This window comes from Hypanus sabinus, chromosome 20, assembly GCF_030144855.1.
Source record: "Hypanus sabinus isolate sHypSab1 chromosome 20, sHypSab1.hap1, whole genome shotgun sequence".
NCBI lineage: Eukaryota > Metazoa > Chordata > Chondrichthyes > Myliobatiformes > Dasyatidae > Hypanus > Hypanus sabinus.
The window spans coordinates 21,493,147-21,511,018 of NC_082725.1; the positions used below are offsets into that span (position 1 = coordinate 21,493,147).

At 39.1% G+C, this 17,872-nt stretch overlaps 1 protein-coding gene across 4 annotated transcripts in view; it reads right to left on the reverse strand.

The window, feature by feature from the left end:
- Positions 1-17,872, reverse strand: part of relch (RAB11 binding and LisH domain, coiled-coil and HEAT repeat containing) — a 114,802-nt gene that overhangs the window by 79,545 nt on the left and 17,385 nt on the right. For all 4 annotated transcript variants that reach the window (XR_009506996.1, XR_009506997.1, XM_059945226.1 and 1 more), the window contains exons 3-5: positions 4,296-4,367; positions 4,136-4,200; positions 1,473-1,586 (exon numbers count right to left, since the gene is read on the reverse strand). Coding sequence is in view for 2 of the 4 variants with exons in the window: in XM_059945226.1 (XP_059801209.1) it covers positions 1,473-1,586; positions 4,136-4,200; positions 4,296-4,367 (251 nt within the window). In the remaining 2 variants the exon portion in view is untranslated. The remainder of the gene's footprint in view (positions 1-1,472; positions 1,587-4,135; positions 4,201-4,295; positions 4,368-17,872) is intronic.

The following is a 17,872-nucleotide window of genomic DNA, read 5'->3' on the forward strand; positions in this document are numbered from 1 at the left end:
CTGAATGCCCCATCTCTGCTCAAGTTATTCTCCCAATCAATTAGTACATATGACCTCTGGTGAATGTTGAAGTTACCAAAGGAACTTCTATTTGTTCTGATGAAACACAATTATATCTACAATTCCTTCATAAGTAGGTCCTCTCCAGATTATAAACACCTAACATATTGACACCCATTGCAAACAAGCATTTGGGAGACTGGTGGGAATGGATTTGCCAGCAGTTGCAGGGATTTTCTATCAGGTCGAAATAAGGCACTCCTGCCTGCCTTCTCTTCTTACCATCCCACTGCCCTTCCCTCAAGCCATTCTCACGTTGGACTGGGTTGAGCACAGCTGAGAGAAGTGGGCTGACTCAGTCATTCACTCATCGAGTCAGTGAGGAAGCTGGCAGACACTCTTCCCATGCCTGCTTGCTCTCCTGTCACAGCTGCTTCTGTGAATATTTCTCAGGAACAAAATCCTGTTATAACCAGGAAACTGCCAGCACAAAAACCAGATCTTCATTACAGATTAAGTTTAAACTCAATTCAAATTCGAAGAATGCCACAGTGTGACTTTTCTATAGTGTTTCTGTAGATCATAGAAGCAGCTAATGGGAGAGTGAGCAGGTACAGGATGTGTGACTGCTGGTCACCCTCACTGAGTGAGGGAGAGAATCTGTTCAGCCCCTGATTACTGCAGCCAGGGCATGGGGGGAAAATAAAAGAACAGCAGGAAAGTCCATTGTCCATCAAGCAGAAGATGCTTGCAGCCATCAGCAAATCCATTCCCTTTCATCCTGGTCTCCCAAGTGCTAGTTTGTATGCACATGTCCGTAAGTCATGTGTTCTTCAAATTACTCATGCAATAAATAATCTCTCTGCTATCAATGTGTCAACTGTTCATAGCTGTCTCCTTTGGGCAACTGAACTCCTGCAGCTGTACCCACATAAAACATGGAAATCACAATTTGACATTTCTTCCAGTCACACTTTTATGTTGAAAATTTCTAAGAGCACAATTTTAATGGCAACTACATTTTCATTACCGGCAAAATATCTTCCTTACAGCAGAGGGCCTAACACCTTGAATTATGTGTCTCTATTCCTTAAAGCAATATCTAGAGGTATTCTCTTGATCTTATTTAGCTCTAAATAAAGCTTTTCAAATAAAAATCAAAGACTCAAATCAAAATCCAATTCAAATTCACCCCCAACTTTAAAATTAAACCTGAAATATACATAACAGGTGTAATTGTTTTCTGCTTCCTGGGCTCACCTTCAAATCCTTCAAAACAAAGTCCTTGTTAATTGACTCAATTTTACATGAAGCAGCTTTAAATTTACTTGTCATTCTCTCAACTGTGCCATTAAGAAACACAATTTAAGGACTACATTGTCATGCAATTGTACTTTACATCACAAAAAAATCCTAATAAAGATAAAATTTAGTCACTCTACATTTTTGGTAACAGATATTCTAAGCATTACCTGGTCATCATTTTCATCTGAAAAGGTTATTGATGTGAGTTTGTAATTAATCTTCAGTAAATATTCATTCACCAGGAAATTTAATGCTCTTTTCTCAAGAGGTTTAACAGCCTCCTATAAAAAAAACCACATTCCTTGTTTGTGAGGTAAAACAGACAAAATAACAATAAATATTCATTGAACTTAAAGTACTCTGTCAAAGGTGTCACTGTGTTTTGAGGCCCAAAGAAGCTTTTTCTCCTGTGATCATTAAAAAGCAGCACTTGCCGACAGTTATTGAAGATGACAAAATGACAAGTTACAGCAAAACTATCAAAAAAGTTCAATGAGTTCCAAAGTAAATTTATTATCAACATACAAGTCACCATATACAACCCTAAGATTCATTTTCTTGTGGGTATGCATAGTAAATACAAAGAAACACAATAGAATCAATGAAAGACCACATGTAACAAGATGGACAAATGTACGCACAAACAATAATATTAAGAATGTGAGATGAAGAGTTCTTGAAAGTGAGTCCACAGCTTGTGGGGACGGTTTAGTGACAGAGTAAGTGAAGTTATCGCCTCTGATCCAAGAGCCTGATGGTTGACCGGTAATAACTGTTCCTGAACCTAGTGGTGTGGGTCCTGAGGATACTGTACCTCCTTCTTGATGTAAGCAGAGAGAAGAGAGCATGGCCTGAATGGTGAGGGACCTTGATGATGGATGCTGCTTTCCTGTGACAGCTCTCTGCATAGATGTGCTCAATGGTGGGGAAGGCTTTACCATGATGGACTAGGCTGTATCTACTACTTTTGGTAGGCCTTTCCATTCAGACATTGGTATTTCCATACCAGGCCATGACATGACCAGCCAGTTTACTCTTAACCATATATCTATAGAAGTTTGTCAACGTTTTTAGATGACATGCCGAATCTATGCAAACTTCTAAGAAAGTAGAGGCACTGTCATGTTTTCTTTGCAATGTCACTTATGTTCTGGACCCAGTACAGCTCCTCTGAAATGATTATACCAAGGAATTTAAAGTTGTGACCCTCTCCATCTATGATCCTCCGATGAGGACTGGCTCATGGACTTCCAGTTTCCTCCTCCTGAAGTCACTCTTGCTGACACTAAGTCATTGGTTGCGGTGGCATCACTCAGCCAGATGTTTAATCTCCCTCCTATACACTGATTTGTCACCTCACTGAAATTATATCATCTCCCTGAAGATTTTGATTTCACATTACTGTAGAACAAGGCAAAGTACAAAACATTTTTTTCAATGACAGATGCATTCTATTTTAGCACAGAATATCACAATTTTAGCTCTTTTAATCATATCACACATTTTGATGAAAATATATTTTTGCATCTATTATAAATCATCTGTACCTACATCAATAGCACACAATTAAGCTATTCGACACACAAGACACACTTCCAGGTCAAAAGCACAAGAAATTATGTTGATCCCTCAGTGAAGTTCCGTTCCTCGAGTTTTCAGATAAGACATTAAACAAATGCCCTGACTGCTTTTTTGCACGACCACAAATAAAAACCATGGCTGGCACTATCATCAAAAAACAGGGGTGTGCTTGTGTGTGCGTGTCTTCCAATATTTATCTGTCTGCCAAATAATGATTATTTAGCCGTAACCACAATGCTGCTCCAGAGGATTTGCTGTGAACAAAATGGATGCTGCATTGCCTACATTACAGCGACTCCTTGAAAGACCAAAAGCTGTACTTTGACACATTGCAAAAGGGACACAAAATACTATTATACATGCAAGATGATGCTTGGCAAAATAATCAATCCAGGCTGCAGTATGGTAGAAAGTGTTGCAGACATAACTGCTGCCACCATGTTAATAAACATATAACCACTGAAACTATGATGTATGTGGCTCTTTGAAAGAGTTATCCAATTAGCCCTAATCTCTGTTGCTTTCTCCCTAACATATATTTATACAATTGTTCTTTGAATGTTGCTGTTAAACCTGCTTTCATCAATTCCAAGACATTTATTTGTATTTGTATGCTGTAAATGCTAAACTCATACCCTCCTGCCATTGCCTTTTTCATTTTAATAAACCTTTCAAATTCTGAACACAATATCCTCTGAACCTTTTCTGTTCAAAGGAGACCCATCACCTCTCTATAGGCTCTCCAAAGAACTGACACTTCTCTTAATGGACTAATTTCCATCTCCGTTATACCAATTCAAAGGATACTCATTAATGTGAAACTCAGTATCAAAATATACTGAAAGATGAATAAAGGAGATAGGTCAGATAGAAGATCCAAATACAATTCCAAGTTAATAAATCAATCTGAAGATTAAAAAAGAAGATTTAAACAAAAAGATGTTACTGATATATGTAAATAGAAAGACCATCTTTGTAAGGTAGCAAGCATTTATCAAAAACAGACAATGGGATAGAAAAAGCACATTCAAAACATGCTTCTGCAGACTAGTTTGTGGAGAATGTGCAGTATTTAAATTTCCGATTTTGCCAAAACACTTGCAACTCAAAAAAAAAATCCCTGTAATGAAAAGACCAATTAATGAAGCAAAGAATTTGCTCCAAATAACTATCCTCTCACTCCATGGGGGAGGGATGATGAATGCTAGACATAATTTGCTTTATGTGATTTGTTCTGATCAAACCTTACCTGAATTTCAGGGCTGGATTTATAATTTTTCCGTTCCTGTAAAGGAACATCACTTTCTGTGAAAGCTGAAAAAGCAAAAATAGATTTACATGTCTCAAATATTCCAGGTCTGTTTATGCAGTAACAAAGCAGAAAATGAAGAAAGTATAATGTACACCACCTGCAGCTTGTGTCAGGTTGGCACGAAGGGACTGAATGGTCTCCTTGGCTTTCCGCAGTTCAAATTCCAGGACTGGATAGGGATTGTATTAAACACACAGAGGAATCCAACCAAGAAAAAGGGAAAATAAAAACAAGGATGGGTGTGAAAATAAAAGAAAAAACAGTTTGAAAACAGAATGCATGCAACTTATGGAATTTGTGAATACATGCAAAGTTTACTAGTTTGGTGAAATTTTTTCCACACTTTTGCATATATAATAGAATCTCAGTATAGGCAGATGAAAATATACTGAATGGCTCAAATGATGATGTTTACTGCATCCTTAGAACTATTGCTTATGCCTTTTTCAAAAACATATTTCCTGCCTTAAATTTGATAAGGTACATAAAGCTGTTGAGAATATAAAATCATCACTGACAATTGTACTGAAGAGTCCATGTGCAAATGCACATGTACTATGAAATAAATAATACATCAAATTTAAATTAAGATATTTAGCATGAAAGCATTTAATAAACCTCTTTCTTTGTCATACATGGGGCTCTGTTTATGCCTATTATCAAAAATGGGTGACGAAATTTATTAGTTCAGTTTGATGACAACGGACCTGTTCTCTCTTGTACTGAGCAAATTATATTTATAGATGGATTGGATCCAATGAAATGGTCTGAATTTTGTACTAACTGGAGAGCATGCAATGCTTGCCACTGACCTAAACAACAATTCTACACTGTGCAGATTTCCCATAGAAACTTTTCAAATAAAACTGGCTCTAATCTAGGCCACAAAGTCATGTGCTGTGGCATATTAAGTGGAACAACAAGAAGTAACTGCACACTAGACACTGCCAATTAAACTTGATAAGCAGTTAACCATGTTTCCTGGCCTAGCCACCTCTCAAAGCAAAGGACTGTTTCTGTATGTTTTGCTTAAAATAGAGGCATTCAAAAACATTCGAAGGCTGTTAACAAAACTCATACAAATACACAGAGCAGAAGTGAACCCTTTCAACTCACCCTGCACATGTCTACCTTGATGCCCATCTATACTAATCCTATCATGCCATATCGCTCTACCTCTTTCCTACCCAAATCCCGATTGAAAGGAATTTCTGTTGTAATTGTATCTGCCTCCACTATCACCTCTGCCATTTGTTCCAGATGCTTATTATCTTCTGTGTGAATTACTTATTCTTCTGACCTACTTGAAATTTTTCTTCTCTCACCTTAATCCAGTGACATCACACTAGAGTCCACTGCGCTGGAAACAAGCGATTCTGATTATCCATTCTAACTCTGCCCCTCAATGTCTTTTTAAAGTTTTATAAAGTTACCTATCAGTTTTCTACATTCCAGTGAAAAATGTCTGCCGATTTCCCTTATATCTACATTCAAACTGATGCAAAACCTTTGTGAATTGCTTCTGAGCCCTCTTGCTAACACATCCTTCCTACAAAGTGGTAACTAAAACTGTAAGCGCGGTCTAACCAATGAATCATAGAAATGCAACACAAGATCCCGACCCTTACAGTCAATGCCTCAGTCTAAGAAGGCAAGCAGAGCAAGTGCTTTTTTTTCCATTACCTTATTCAACTGTTGCCATTTTCAGGCAGCTATGGACTTATATCCCATGTTACACCAGGACAACAATGCTTTTTAGGTGCCTGCTATTCTTCTATAAATGATCAGACAACCTCCCTCCACCAAACATTCAAATAAGCAATACAAAAATCTAATAATAGACACTTACCTTAACCCTTCTAGCTGCTCTCCTCCAGCAAACAGCTAGCAAGCAGCAAAGCACCAGGTTCAAACACATGCAGAAATCCAAAACATACTGGAATCTTATGAGGAAGTGTCACAGTTGCACATGGAACTGCAGCATTTCCCTGCAAAATCCTGTTTATTGTGTTTGATATAATTTGCTGCATTGCGATTTGGAAATTTCAGCTTTCTCCACAATTCCAAAAACGAAAACCTTCAAAAACTTGCAGAAATTATTTCAGATTGCTGTATGCTAACTACCCAACAACTGGGTAGGTTTGACACATTAGTGAAAAGAGTAATTTAAGACGTTGATGATAACAAAAGATCAAGTAGGTGTACTTAAACAACGTCTTTTAAGCATGTATTTGAATTTATTTTCATTATCTGGGACAACTACATAATATATGATTTTAGAACTGATGAGGAAGGATGTGCTGGATACGCTCTGGTCAATCACCGAGGTTGGTCCCAGGCGGCGGGTCAAGCAGGTCGGAGAAGATTGAATGGTGGACAGAAGGCTTCAATAATTGAGCTCCAACAGTTGTTCACGAACTGATTGATAAGTTTGGCGCCCTTTTCTTTCTGTATATATTGCATCACTATTAACTACCTAGTTCCAGTAAGATTTATAAAGTGTAATCTGTAAACGTACATTGTGTGCTGTCTGATATTGTATGTGTGAGTTTGTACCAGTGTGCATTACATAGCATCTACACAAACGGGAGACACGGTTTGGCAGGTGGACAGATTTTCCCCTAGACAAACACAAGCCGATAGCCCTAAGCGTTACATTGGCAATGCCGGCTGGTTGTGTTGTGGTATCTGCAATGGACTTCGAGGCGAATGGTCTGGGTTTGAATCCAGCATGCTCTTTGCACACTTTCCATCCATGCTGGGTTGAGCGCCGAGCTAGCAACTCAGCTTTGTTTAAAAAAAACAGCAAAACTGCGAAAGAAATGGCAAGGTTGCCAACCAATGCATCACAAAGCGCAGTAAAGAACAACAACAATGTTGGCAAACAACAGAGTTGATCATTTACTTCAGAAAGGTGGATAATGCACATGGTCCTGATAACATCAATGGTGCTGAGGTCAAGAGGATTCAGAGCTCAAGTTCCTAGATGTGAAATCCAAACCATGCCTGTCATGGTCCTACCACATAGATACCACAGACAAGAAAATTCATCAACACCTCTGCTTCCTCAGGATGCTAAAGTAATTCTGCATATTGCGTTTGACCCTCACCAATATTTGAACAATGCACCATCATGGCTTGATATGGCATCTGCTTTGCAAGTGACCACAGGACACTGGAGTTGTGAGCACAACTTCGCATTTCACAGAAACCAGCCTCATCTACACTTCTTGCTGCCCAAGTAAAGCAGCCAGCATAATCAAAGATGAATTCATTCCTTACGTACTCTATTCTGCTCCCCTTCCATCAGGTAGAAAAAAAAGCCTGAAAGCATACCCTACCAGGCTTAAGGAGAGCTTCTATCCTCTGTTATAAGACTATTGAACAATTCTTTTGTATGAAAAAATGGATTCTTGAGCTCATGATGACCTTGCACCTTATTGTCTATCTGCATTGCATTTCTGTGATACTCTATTCTGCACTCATTATTTTGCCTTGCACAACTTCATACTACTGTAATGAATTGATCTGCATTAACTATATGCAAGACAAAATTTTCACTGTATCCTGGGTCAAGTGACAATAAAAAATGTGCCTTACTGTTTCTAACCAACGTCAATCACATCATTTGTATGGAAGTTAGACACTATACCGTGCTTTAACAGTTTTGAAATAGAATTAGTTATGTGTATTTGTGATAAAAATGCAGTGAATTTTGTCACTGATAGTTAGTGAGAAATAAGCAATTAGACAATCTAGAACGGTTCTTCTCACTGTGGTTTCAAGCATTCAGGGTTGTAGATGCCAGAAATGATCGGGAGTTAAAATGGAAGGATTTTATTACTTGAATGTTAGGAACTGTGAAGAATTTGAAGATATCAACAGTCATCTTGAATGTTTTAAAGAAAATGAAGGATGCAGTTGTTAAAAGCATTGCAGGAAGGCAGTCTATTATCAGCTTTAGGTTTCTGCACTAATTTTATTCATTTACAGACAATCAAAAGAACATTGTAGCATAGACTGAATGAATTCCTCTGTCAATAACTATTAGCACTATAGCAGCATTGGGATATCCAGGAAACTGAGCACTTTTGGTGAAGGGGTTTGTTGAGTCCATTCTGGGGCAGCTTACTCAACTTTGGCCCCCACCAGACACTCAGCTTTCAACTGTGGCTCCAAATAGCTGCTTGCATGTGATAGTGGCCATACACCGATTTGAAAGGTGGGCTAAACCAGGTAAGGGTAACAGGAAGGCTTCATATTGCAGTTTGACAGAACACACCTGTCCTAGCATGCAAAGTCAGCTTTGGTGGACTGGGCGATGATCAATAGTGTGGAAGGAAGGCGGTTCTGCAACAATTTGTACAGAGCAATGGGCATGACGAGGCACAGAAGAGCTTCATGGTCATCCATGGCAACCAAGGAAGGCCCAAGTTGTGACAACAACTTGTACCACTGGACCCAGACTTCAGAGGTTGAGGGAGTGGAACTGCTCCAGTGCAATAGCTTTGCCACTTTATAAACTCTTCTGTGCAGGTTTCCTGTCATCATCAGATATGATGAACAACAGTATTGCATTCACAAACAAGAGAAAATCTGCAGATGCTGTATCACACAAAATGCTGGAGGAACTCAGCAGGCCAGGTTAGCATCTATGGAAAAAGAGTTAAGTTGATGGTTCAGGCCAACAGCATTGGTAGTGTTCTAATTTGTTCTGTATTTTATTTAAATACTTGGTGTTACTCAGTTTGTCTTCTTTTTTTAATACGTTTTAAATTATTTCCATGAAACTTCACCTAATTTGGGCAGCTGCTCAATTGGGCCAAAATGTACTGGTCCCGATGTATTCCAATTAACTAGATGTATTCCCGATGTATTCCAATTAACCAGAATGCACTGCATTCTATTTCATAAGCAGATCTAAACTACCATCAGCACAGTTTGTCAAATACACTAAATTGAAAGGCACCATGTAATTATAGCAACAAGATTTCAAAGTTCAGTGAGAAATGATGACTGGAAGAATTAGCACATAAAGGCCATTTTAAGAACTTTTTAATTCATATACTTTTCAACTGTGTGCTTAGTGGCCCAAATAGCAATAACATGATGGTTGACATCTTAGGTCAATCCCTGCAGTAGATGAAATGGAGAACGTGGTTCCAACATCCTAGAATCTGCATGAGCCTCCTTAACATGAGTGCTTATGTGAAGAAAACTGTAATTTCAATTTTTAAAAAAATAAATTTCCTTCATGGAATGAATTAAAATGGCACAAAAAAATTGGGCAGATTTTCTACTCTGGGCACAACCTACAATTTTGGCACAAAGTCCACTTCTCTTGGTCTTCGACATAGGTTTACTTTTTGTATAATCACAATAAGAATGAGCCACTGATGTACGATCATACAGCACTTTAGGAGAGTAATTGAAATTGTTGTGAAATTTTATTTCAATACAACTTACTGAAAGCTAGGTTGTACTTAATAGGGCATTACATATCATGTTGCTTTAACATAAGGAATGGGAACAGGTGCATTGCCCAGTTCACTCAGAACCAGAATTCAACCAAGGAGCAGTATGAATACTAAGATTATGCCTTCCCTAAATTTAATTAAAAAAACCAGCTGCTATGCTACGTACCCAACTCATGATATACTACTTTCAAATATGGCTTTTCTAACATGTTATCAAAAATTAATACAAAAACCTGCTGCTCAAAGAAAATAGTATGGAAAAAATTCACAGAATCAAAGTAAATGTTCGAGTTTCTGTTTGAATCAATGATAATACAGTGTTTTAATAAATAAAGCACAAAATAATGTGTTTTAAGGTGACTGACATAAATGTGTCTGATAATGACATTCATGAAAAATTGAGCTAGCACACAGATATGAAGCATGAATGAAATTATAATGCATTGTTGATCTGCAGATGCCTTAACATAATGTTTACAAACAACGAGTAAAAATTTGGACAGTCAAGTCCATTCACTTCTGAAATGGTTGATTGTCAATGGATTATACTATTACGCACTTAATCATGTGCATCATGTTTGCCCATTCAATCAAGTCTACCAAAGGCAGAATTATAAACAATGCATACATTTACAAAATAGTTCTTAACTGGAAGCTACACCCAACAGGAATTATCAGTCCAAATTGTTGTACACCTGATATTTCTGACCATCTGTCTTTGGGGCCTGTAGTTTCTTTTAGCATGGCTCTGGGGTGTATTTCATTGAGGGCCCAGGCACACAGGCGTGGCATAGCACAACATAGGAGCCGTCAGTGTTGCACCCAGCCAAGCCCAAAGAATGGTTTTGACCATCAGACCTCAAATCCATCAGAAGCCATGACTATAATTGAGTGGATATGAAACACAACATTTTAACATTCAAAATCTCCAAAACATTGGTGCCTGGATTACATAAACTTCAGAAAAATGTTATTTTAATGAGGATAATAATGTAGCCTCTTGATTAAATTGCATGTGATTATTCCACTACTGACATTCGTCAACTGCCAAAGCCAAAAGCTCTTCAATATCCTCGCTAAGTCCCAGACTCAACTTTAAAATGCATCTTTGACCACGCATTTTGTAAATTGCATAACTGGCATTTTATATTGTCAACAGGTGCTATAGACACAATATGCTACAACTTGTTTTTCATAGAAATTGCCATACTTTCATCCTACAATTTGAATGGGATGAATATTGGAAGTTTTTCAATAGACGAGCAATAGACTGTTGAAAAAATAACGCATAGCAGCAAAATTGTTGGCAGTCCTAACCATCAGTACTGAACACAACTGTACATCATTATAATTAAACCATGGCATTTATGGATATTTCTCCTCAACAGAACTCAGGACTTACACAAACTGCTTAGGTTCTAGGGTCCAAATTGAATTAGGGTTCTTAGGTGGTACTAAGAAGGATGTTGCAAGGACAAAGCACGTTAGTCTTAAGTGCAAGGGAAGGGAGCAGAATTGTTAGAAATTGCACTTAATGAATAAATATAACAAACGGTTTTATTGATGCCATTCATTACAATTTGACTCTGAATAAGTTGATCTTGCCCCTAAGTTGGAAAATATGCACTTAAAAGAAATAACAACCCACTCAATATAGAAACCTTATCTCCACAGGCTTGTAATGAATGATATCAATCAACACAACCTAAGACTGATTAGAAGCAAAACAATTTCTATAAGTGAAGAAAGAGCAAACTCCAAGGAGTAATGTATACCCCTTTTGGACATTTGAACTTAATATTACGGGAACTCATTTGCTCATATGTAGAAGTGTCCATAAGTTTAAAATTCTTCGGGGACAACCTGCAAAATTAGAACTGAGAAACAGATATTTGCATCAAATACACAAACACATTTTTAAAAAGTTGGAAACAAAGATACATGGGCGACACTGAGACAAGGATATAAAACTGACAACAAACTATGAAGCTCTGAGGTTTGCGGGGAAAAATGATAGAGGGAATAGTTAATTGTTCAATGCTGTAAGAACCTAATGGGAAATGAGCAAGCAACGAGACGTTAATAGGCAAATTAAAAATACAAATAGATTTAAAGTTTCAGAGGGAGTTCAGTGTGTGTCTCTCTCCATGGCAGCAGCTAAGCAATGGTAGAATGCATAAAAGCAGAGAGCAGACTAAATGAAGCATATTTTGAAGTTGAGGAAGAGGATACCAAGCCAGACAAGAAGCAAAATAATGGAAAAGTAATGAATAAAACATTGCATTTGTTGCTGATTATTGCCAAAGGATTGCAATAATCAAAGATTCCTATTACAGTTGTACAATGTCCTGTGTCTGTTACTCAAAATGGGTTTTTTGGTTTGTTAAGAGTAGGAACGCTTCTTTGTCTGATAAGTGTTTCTCTCGCAGTTGTTTTGCGTTATACTTGTTGATATGGTAATTGTATTCATTTGTTAACCAATGGGGAATGTTATTTTGTCTTGTGAGGCTGGGAACTTGGGGGAGGGGTTTTTCGCGGGCTTTTGGTGGGGAGCCGGGAGGAAGATGCCAAGGAAGGTGGATGTGCGCTGCACTGCTCAGAAGACCACCGGGCGTGGTCCTAGGTGCGAAGACGTGGAGGTCGGAGGCAAGCGACGAGGGGTCGGATGGTTGAAGGTTGAGCTCCAACGATGTGCACTAAACTGACTGAACTTTGATAAGTTGGCGCCTTTTTGCTTTTTTCCCTTGCATATATTGTATTGCCTAATACTCTTAATTTTAGTAAACTCTTTAAAGTGTATTTCATAACGGTATTTGTTGTGGGTTTGATACCGTGGGCGGGCGCGAGGCATAAACTCGATTCTCACAGCACCTGCATGTACAGGAGGTGGGGTTGGTGTGTGGCTGGATCTCCTTTTCCCCTAGACATATACCAGCCTGTTGGGCAAGTGTTACACAGTGTTTTAAAGGTAATAATGTTCTGTGAGCGAGGAATGAGCCAATGCTTGACCGATTTAAGTGCCAAACCAGATTGAAAAGATCAAGGTGCGAGGTCTGGTGGTGAGCATCAGGCCAGTGTTCAGATCGCTATTCGGTGAGGTTTACTTACCTCTGCAATGAACTGAGGTTGAGGTCTGCAATAAACTGGCTCCTGGACAGGCTGCAGTGATGACTGACTTTGTGGCTGTGAATTTACTTTCATGAACTTAAGTTCTGAATGTTATTTGCTTACGTTTTATTATTTGCACGGTTCATTCTTTTTTTTCATATTAGATGGTCTTTTTAAAATGGGTTCTATTGAGTTGCTTTGTTTCATGCTGCACAAGATGACAAATCTCAAGGTTGTATAAAGTATACAAACTTCAATAATAAATGTACTTTGAACTTTTTAACTTTGATAATAAATTCTCTTACAGTAACTTCCAATATTCTCACAGCACAATCAATTTTACTGATTGGGAAATTGAATACTACTGCGTTTTCTAAGGAAGCAGTAAGGGAAAACAGAAATAATGACTCAGTTATGCTAATAACTACAACTGTGAACTTACTAGAAAATAGCTTGACCGAACCTGCAAAATTTTCAGCCACTGTTTTGGAGAGAGTCAGTATAGATTTGCAGGACACAGGTCATGCCTAAGGAACTGGATAAGTTCCTAAAAAGAATACAGTGGCAAGTACATGTCTATGGACTTTAGAAAGGCAATTGGTGAAATAGATTGACCCAATTAGGGAATTGGCTGATCGGCCGTCAACAGCAGAGATACTAGCAGATATCTTAATACTCTTCATCAATGAAGCTTTTCCTCAAAGCATCTTGGTTGTGACAGCACCATTTATTTAAACAACTTAAATCTGCAACAGGAAACCGCATTTGTAAATAATGCAAAGACAAATGGCATAATAAATCATGTACTTGGAAGTACTTAATTATGGAAATTTAGTGTGCAATATTGTGGGAATGTTCTTCAACATGAAGCAAATGCACAAATCAAAGCTGCACTTTTAACTAATAAAATGCTAGAAGCAGTGGACCACAAAACAGACTTATGATTGGTGAATGCAAAAGTTCATAGCTAATTACGAAGACTACTGAAATCGTGTCCTGATAAAACCACAAGTCTTGTGCACTAAAACGTAAATAGAGCAGATTCCAGTTAATTGGGTCATCAGATAATTGGGGCAGCCACTTATTTGGGACAATTCTTAAAGGACAAAAACTAATTAAGAAAATAGCTGGGACTCTCTTTGGGACAGAATGCTGCTTAATTATGCCAAGAGACTGTTGTCGAAGTTTCTAACTAGCGTCAGTTGATTTATTTGTGTGGCTATCAGACACTACACTGTGCTTAGGGTAAACAGTTTTTAAACAGTTAGTTGCACATATTTCTGTTCAAAAAGCAATGATATCTGTCACTGACAGCAGAGGAGAAATAAGCAGTAAAACAATTTGGAACTGTTTTGTTTACTGTGGTTTCAAGTATATAGACTTGGAGACATCAGAAACAGCTGGGAGTGAAAAGGAAACAACTTTACTCACAAGTTAGGAGCAAGGAAGAATTTGAAGATATCGAAAATCATCTTGCATGTTAAAATTAAAATGAAGGTTTGTAGGATGCAATCATTAAACACATTGTAGGAAGGCAACCTATTATGTGCACAAGGTGTCAGCACTGATATGTTCACAATAAATTAAAAGCAAACACTGTGGATGAATTTGTCCTTCAATAGCTATTCGGAACTACAGTTTTGTAGTACTATAGTAGTATTATTGGTGTTCTAATTTGTTCTGTATTTCATTTAAATAGGTAATTTGTTACTTGGTTAAATGGTAGTTATCCTTTTTTTATACATTTTAAACTATTTCCACGAAACTTTTACGATTTGCGGCAGCTGCTTAATTGGGCCAAAATGTACTGGGCCCGATGTGTCCCTGTTAACCAGAATCCACTGTACTATACTCCCATTATACACGGCATTATTAGAGCACATGATCAAAGTGATCTGTGCCAAGCTTCACGTGCAAGTATATACAGAGTTGCTAGAAAGCTTATGAACCAGAGAGAAAATTCTACATCTCAGCCAGGGCCAACCTGAGGAGGGGAATCTCTTAGGCTAAACGCACATACAAACAGAGGAGTGAGAAGCATTTTAACTCCTCGGACCCTCAGCGCATGTGGCGTGGCATACAGATTATTACAGACTTCAAACCACATAGTATTGTGCCCCCTTCCAGCGCTGTTTCCCTCCCTGATGAGCTCAATTATTTCTCCGCTCGCTTTGACCGAGGGAACAAGCAGGTCACCCTCAAAGTGGATCTCTCAGATGGTGAACTGCCTCTCTCTGGGGATATGGTCCAGGTGCAGGTCAGTGGGACTAGGCAGAAAAATGGCTCAGCACAGCCAAGAAGGGCCAAAAGGCCTGTTTCTGTGCTGTAATGTTCTATGGTTCTCACCTTCCACCTCCGATGTTTGCGCCACCCTGAGCAAGGTTAATATACAGAAGGCGGCTGGTCCGGATGGTGTGCAGGGCAGTTGGCCGGGGTCTTCACGGATATTTTCAATCTGTCCCTGGCCCAGGCAGTTGTCCCCGCAACCTTCAAGACTGCCACCATCGTGGCAGTGCCGAAGCATTGCACTGCCATGGGCCTGAGTGACTTCCGCCCAGTTACATTCACCCCCATCATTGCAAAATGCTTTGAGGGACTGGTTCTATCACATCTGAAATCCTGTCTGCCCACTACCCTGGACCCCCATCAATTTGCCTATTGCACCAACAGAGGACACCATCTCCACAGCACTTCACCTGGATAGCCCCAACTCTTACATCTGAATGCTGTTCATTGACTTTAGCTTGGTATTCAATACTGTGATCCCCTCCAAGCTGATCGCCAAACTTCACCAGCTTGGTATCAGCTCATCCCTCTGCAATTGGACCTTGGACTTTCTGACTAACAGACCTCAATCTGTTAAGTTAGACAACCTCTCCTCCTCCACTCTCACCCTGAACACCAGCGTGCCTCAAGGCTGTGTGCTGAGCCCTCTTCTATACTCCTTTTTCACCTATGACTGCGTTCCTGTACATGGTACTAATTCCATAATCAAGTTCGCAGACGACACCATGGTGATTGGCCTGATCAGAGGGGATGACGAGACGGCCTACAGGGATGAGGTCCATCACCTGGCCGCATGGTGTGCTGACAACCTGGCCCTTAACAACCAGAAGACCAAGGAGATCACTGTGGACTTCAGGCATGCTAGGAGCCACATTCATGTCCCCATCTACAGTAAAGGAGCTGTAGTGCAGCGTGCATCAAGCTTCAAATTCCTTGGTGTCCACATTTCCGATGATCTCAAACCTGGTCCCTGAACTCCTCCATCCTGATCAAAAAGGTGCAACAGCGCCTTTATTTCCTGCGGAGCATCAAGGAAGCTCACCTCTGTCCCAGGATACTGACGGATTTTTACCGCTGTAGCACTGAGAGCATACTCACCAACTACATCTCAGTGTGGTATGGTGATTGTCCCGTATCGGACCGCACTCCAGCATGTGGCAAAAACTGGCCAGCGGATTATCGGCACCCAATTGCCCACCATTGAAAACATCTATCATAAATGCTGCCTGGACAGGGAGAAAAGCATTATCAAGATACACCTCACCCCAACCATGGACTTTTTACTCTTCTCCCATCTGGTAGGTGCTACAGGAGCCTCCACTCATGCACCAGCAGGCTCAGTCAGAGCTTCTTCCCTGAGGCTGTGACCTTGTTGAACCTCACATCACAGCGCTAAACAGTATTGCACTTTTATTCACAATTATTTTGTAAATAAAACTATTCTTTTGCACTTCTGGTTAGATGCTAATTGCATTTCATTGGCTTTGTACCTGTACTCGGCACAATGACAATAAAGTTGGATCTAATCTAATCTAAAAAATGACTGAAAATATGAAAAGATTTTCATGCAAGTCCAAAAACTAGATAAAGGAAACCCAATTAAATAAATAACACAAGAACATTATACTTGTTCATTTATTTATTGAGGAAAATATTTCAATATTACATGTATTGGAAAAAGTATGTGAAGCTCTGGGGTAATAAATATCTTCCACAAAAGCTAATTGAAATCAGGTGTTCCAATCAATGAAATGAGATTGGAGGTGTGGGATGTAGAGGTGACCAGTCCTATAAAAAAAAGACACACTGTCAGGTTAATGACAGAGCCACCTTTTCTCAAGAACAGCTTCTCTCATTATGTGCACAAAACCTCAATCAAAACAACTCTCAGAGGACCTTAGAAGAATTGTAGAGAAGGAACCCAAGACTAACAGCAAAAGACCTGCAGAAATCTCTACAACTTGCTAGTTCACATGCCACTGTAAGAAAAACACTGAACAAGAATGGTGTTCATGGAAGGACACCACAGAGGAAACCACTGCTCTCTAAAAAAACACAACATTGCTGCACATCTCAAGTTAGCAAAAGACCACCTGGATGTTCAACATTGCTTCTGGGACAATGTTTTGTGGACAATTGAAACAAAAGTTGAACTTTTTGGCAGAAATACACATTGCCATGTTTGGAGGAAGAAGGGCACTGCACACCAACACCAAAACCTCATCCCAACTGTGAAGCATGGTGGAAGGAGCACCATGGTTTGGGGCTGACTTTCTGCCTCAAGGCCTGGACAGCTTGCAATTGTGGAAGGAACAATCAATTCAAAATTGTATCAAGACATTTTACAGGAAAATGTCAGGGTAGCTGTTTGTCACATGAAGCTTAAAATAAGTTGGACAATGCAATAAGACAATGATCTGAAAGACAAGAGTAAGTCAACAACAGAATGGTTTAAAAAAGAACATTTGTGTTTTGGAATGGCCAGTCATGGTTCTGACTTTAATCCTATAGCAATGTTGTGGAAGGACCTGAAGCAAGCAGTTCATGCAAAAAAAAGTCCAACAGCATCCCAGAATTGAAGCAGTTTTGTAAGGAGGAATGGCCTAAAGTTCTGCCAAGTCAATGTGCAGGACTGATCAACAGTTACTGCAAGCATTTGGTTGGAGTTATTGCTGTATCAGGGAGGGTGGTTACACTAGTTACTGAAAGCAAAGGTTCACATACTTTTTCCAATAAACGCATGCAATATTGGATCATTTTTCTCAATAAATAAATGAAAAAGTATAAGTGTTTTTTCATGTTA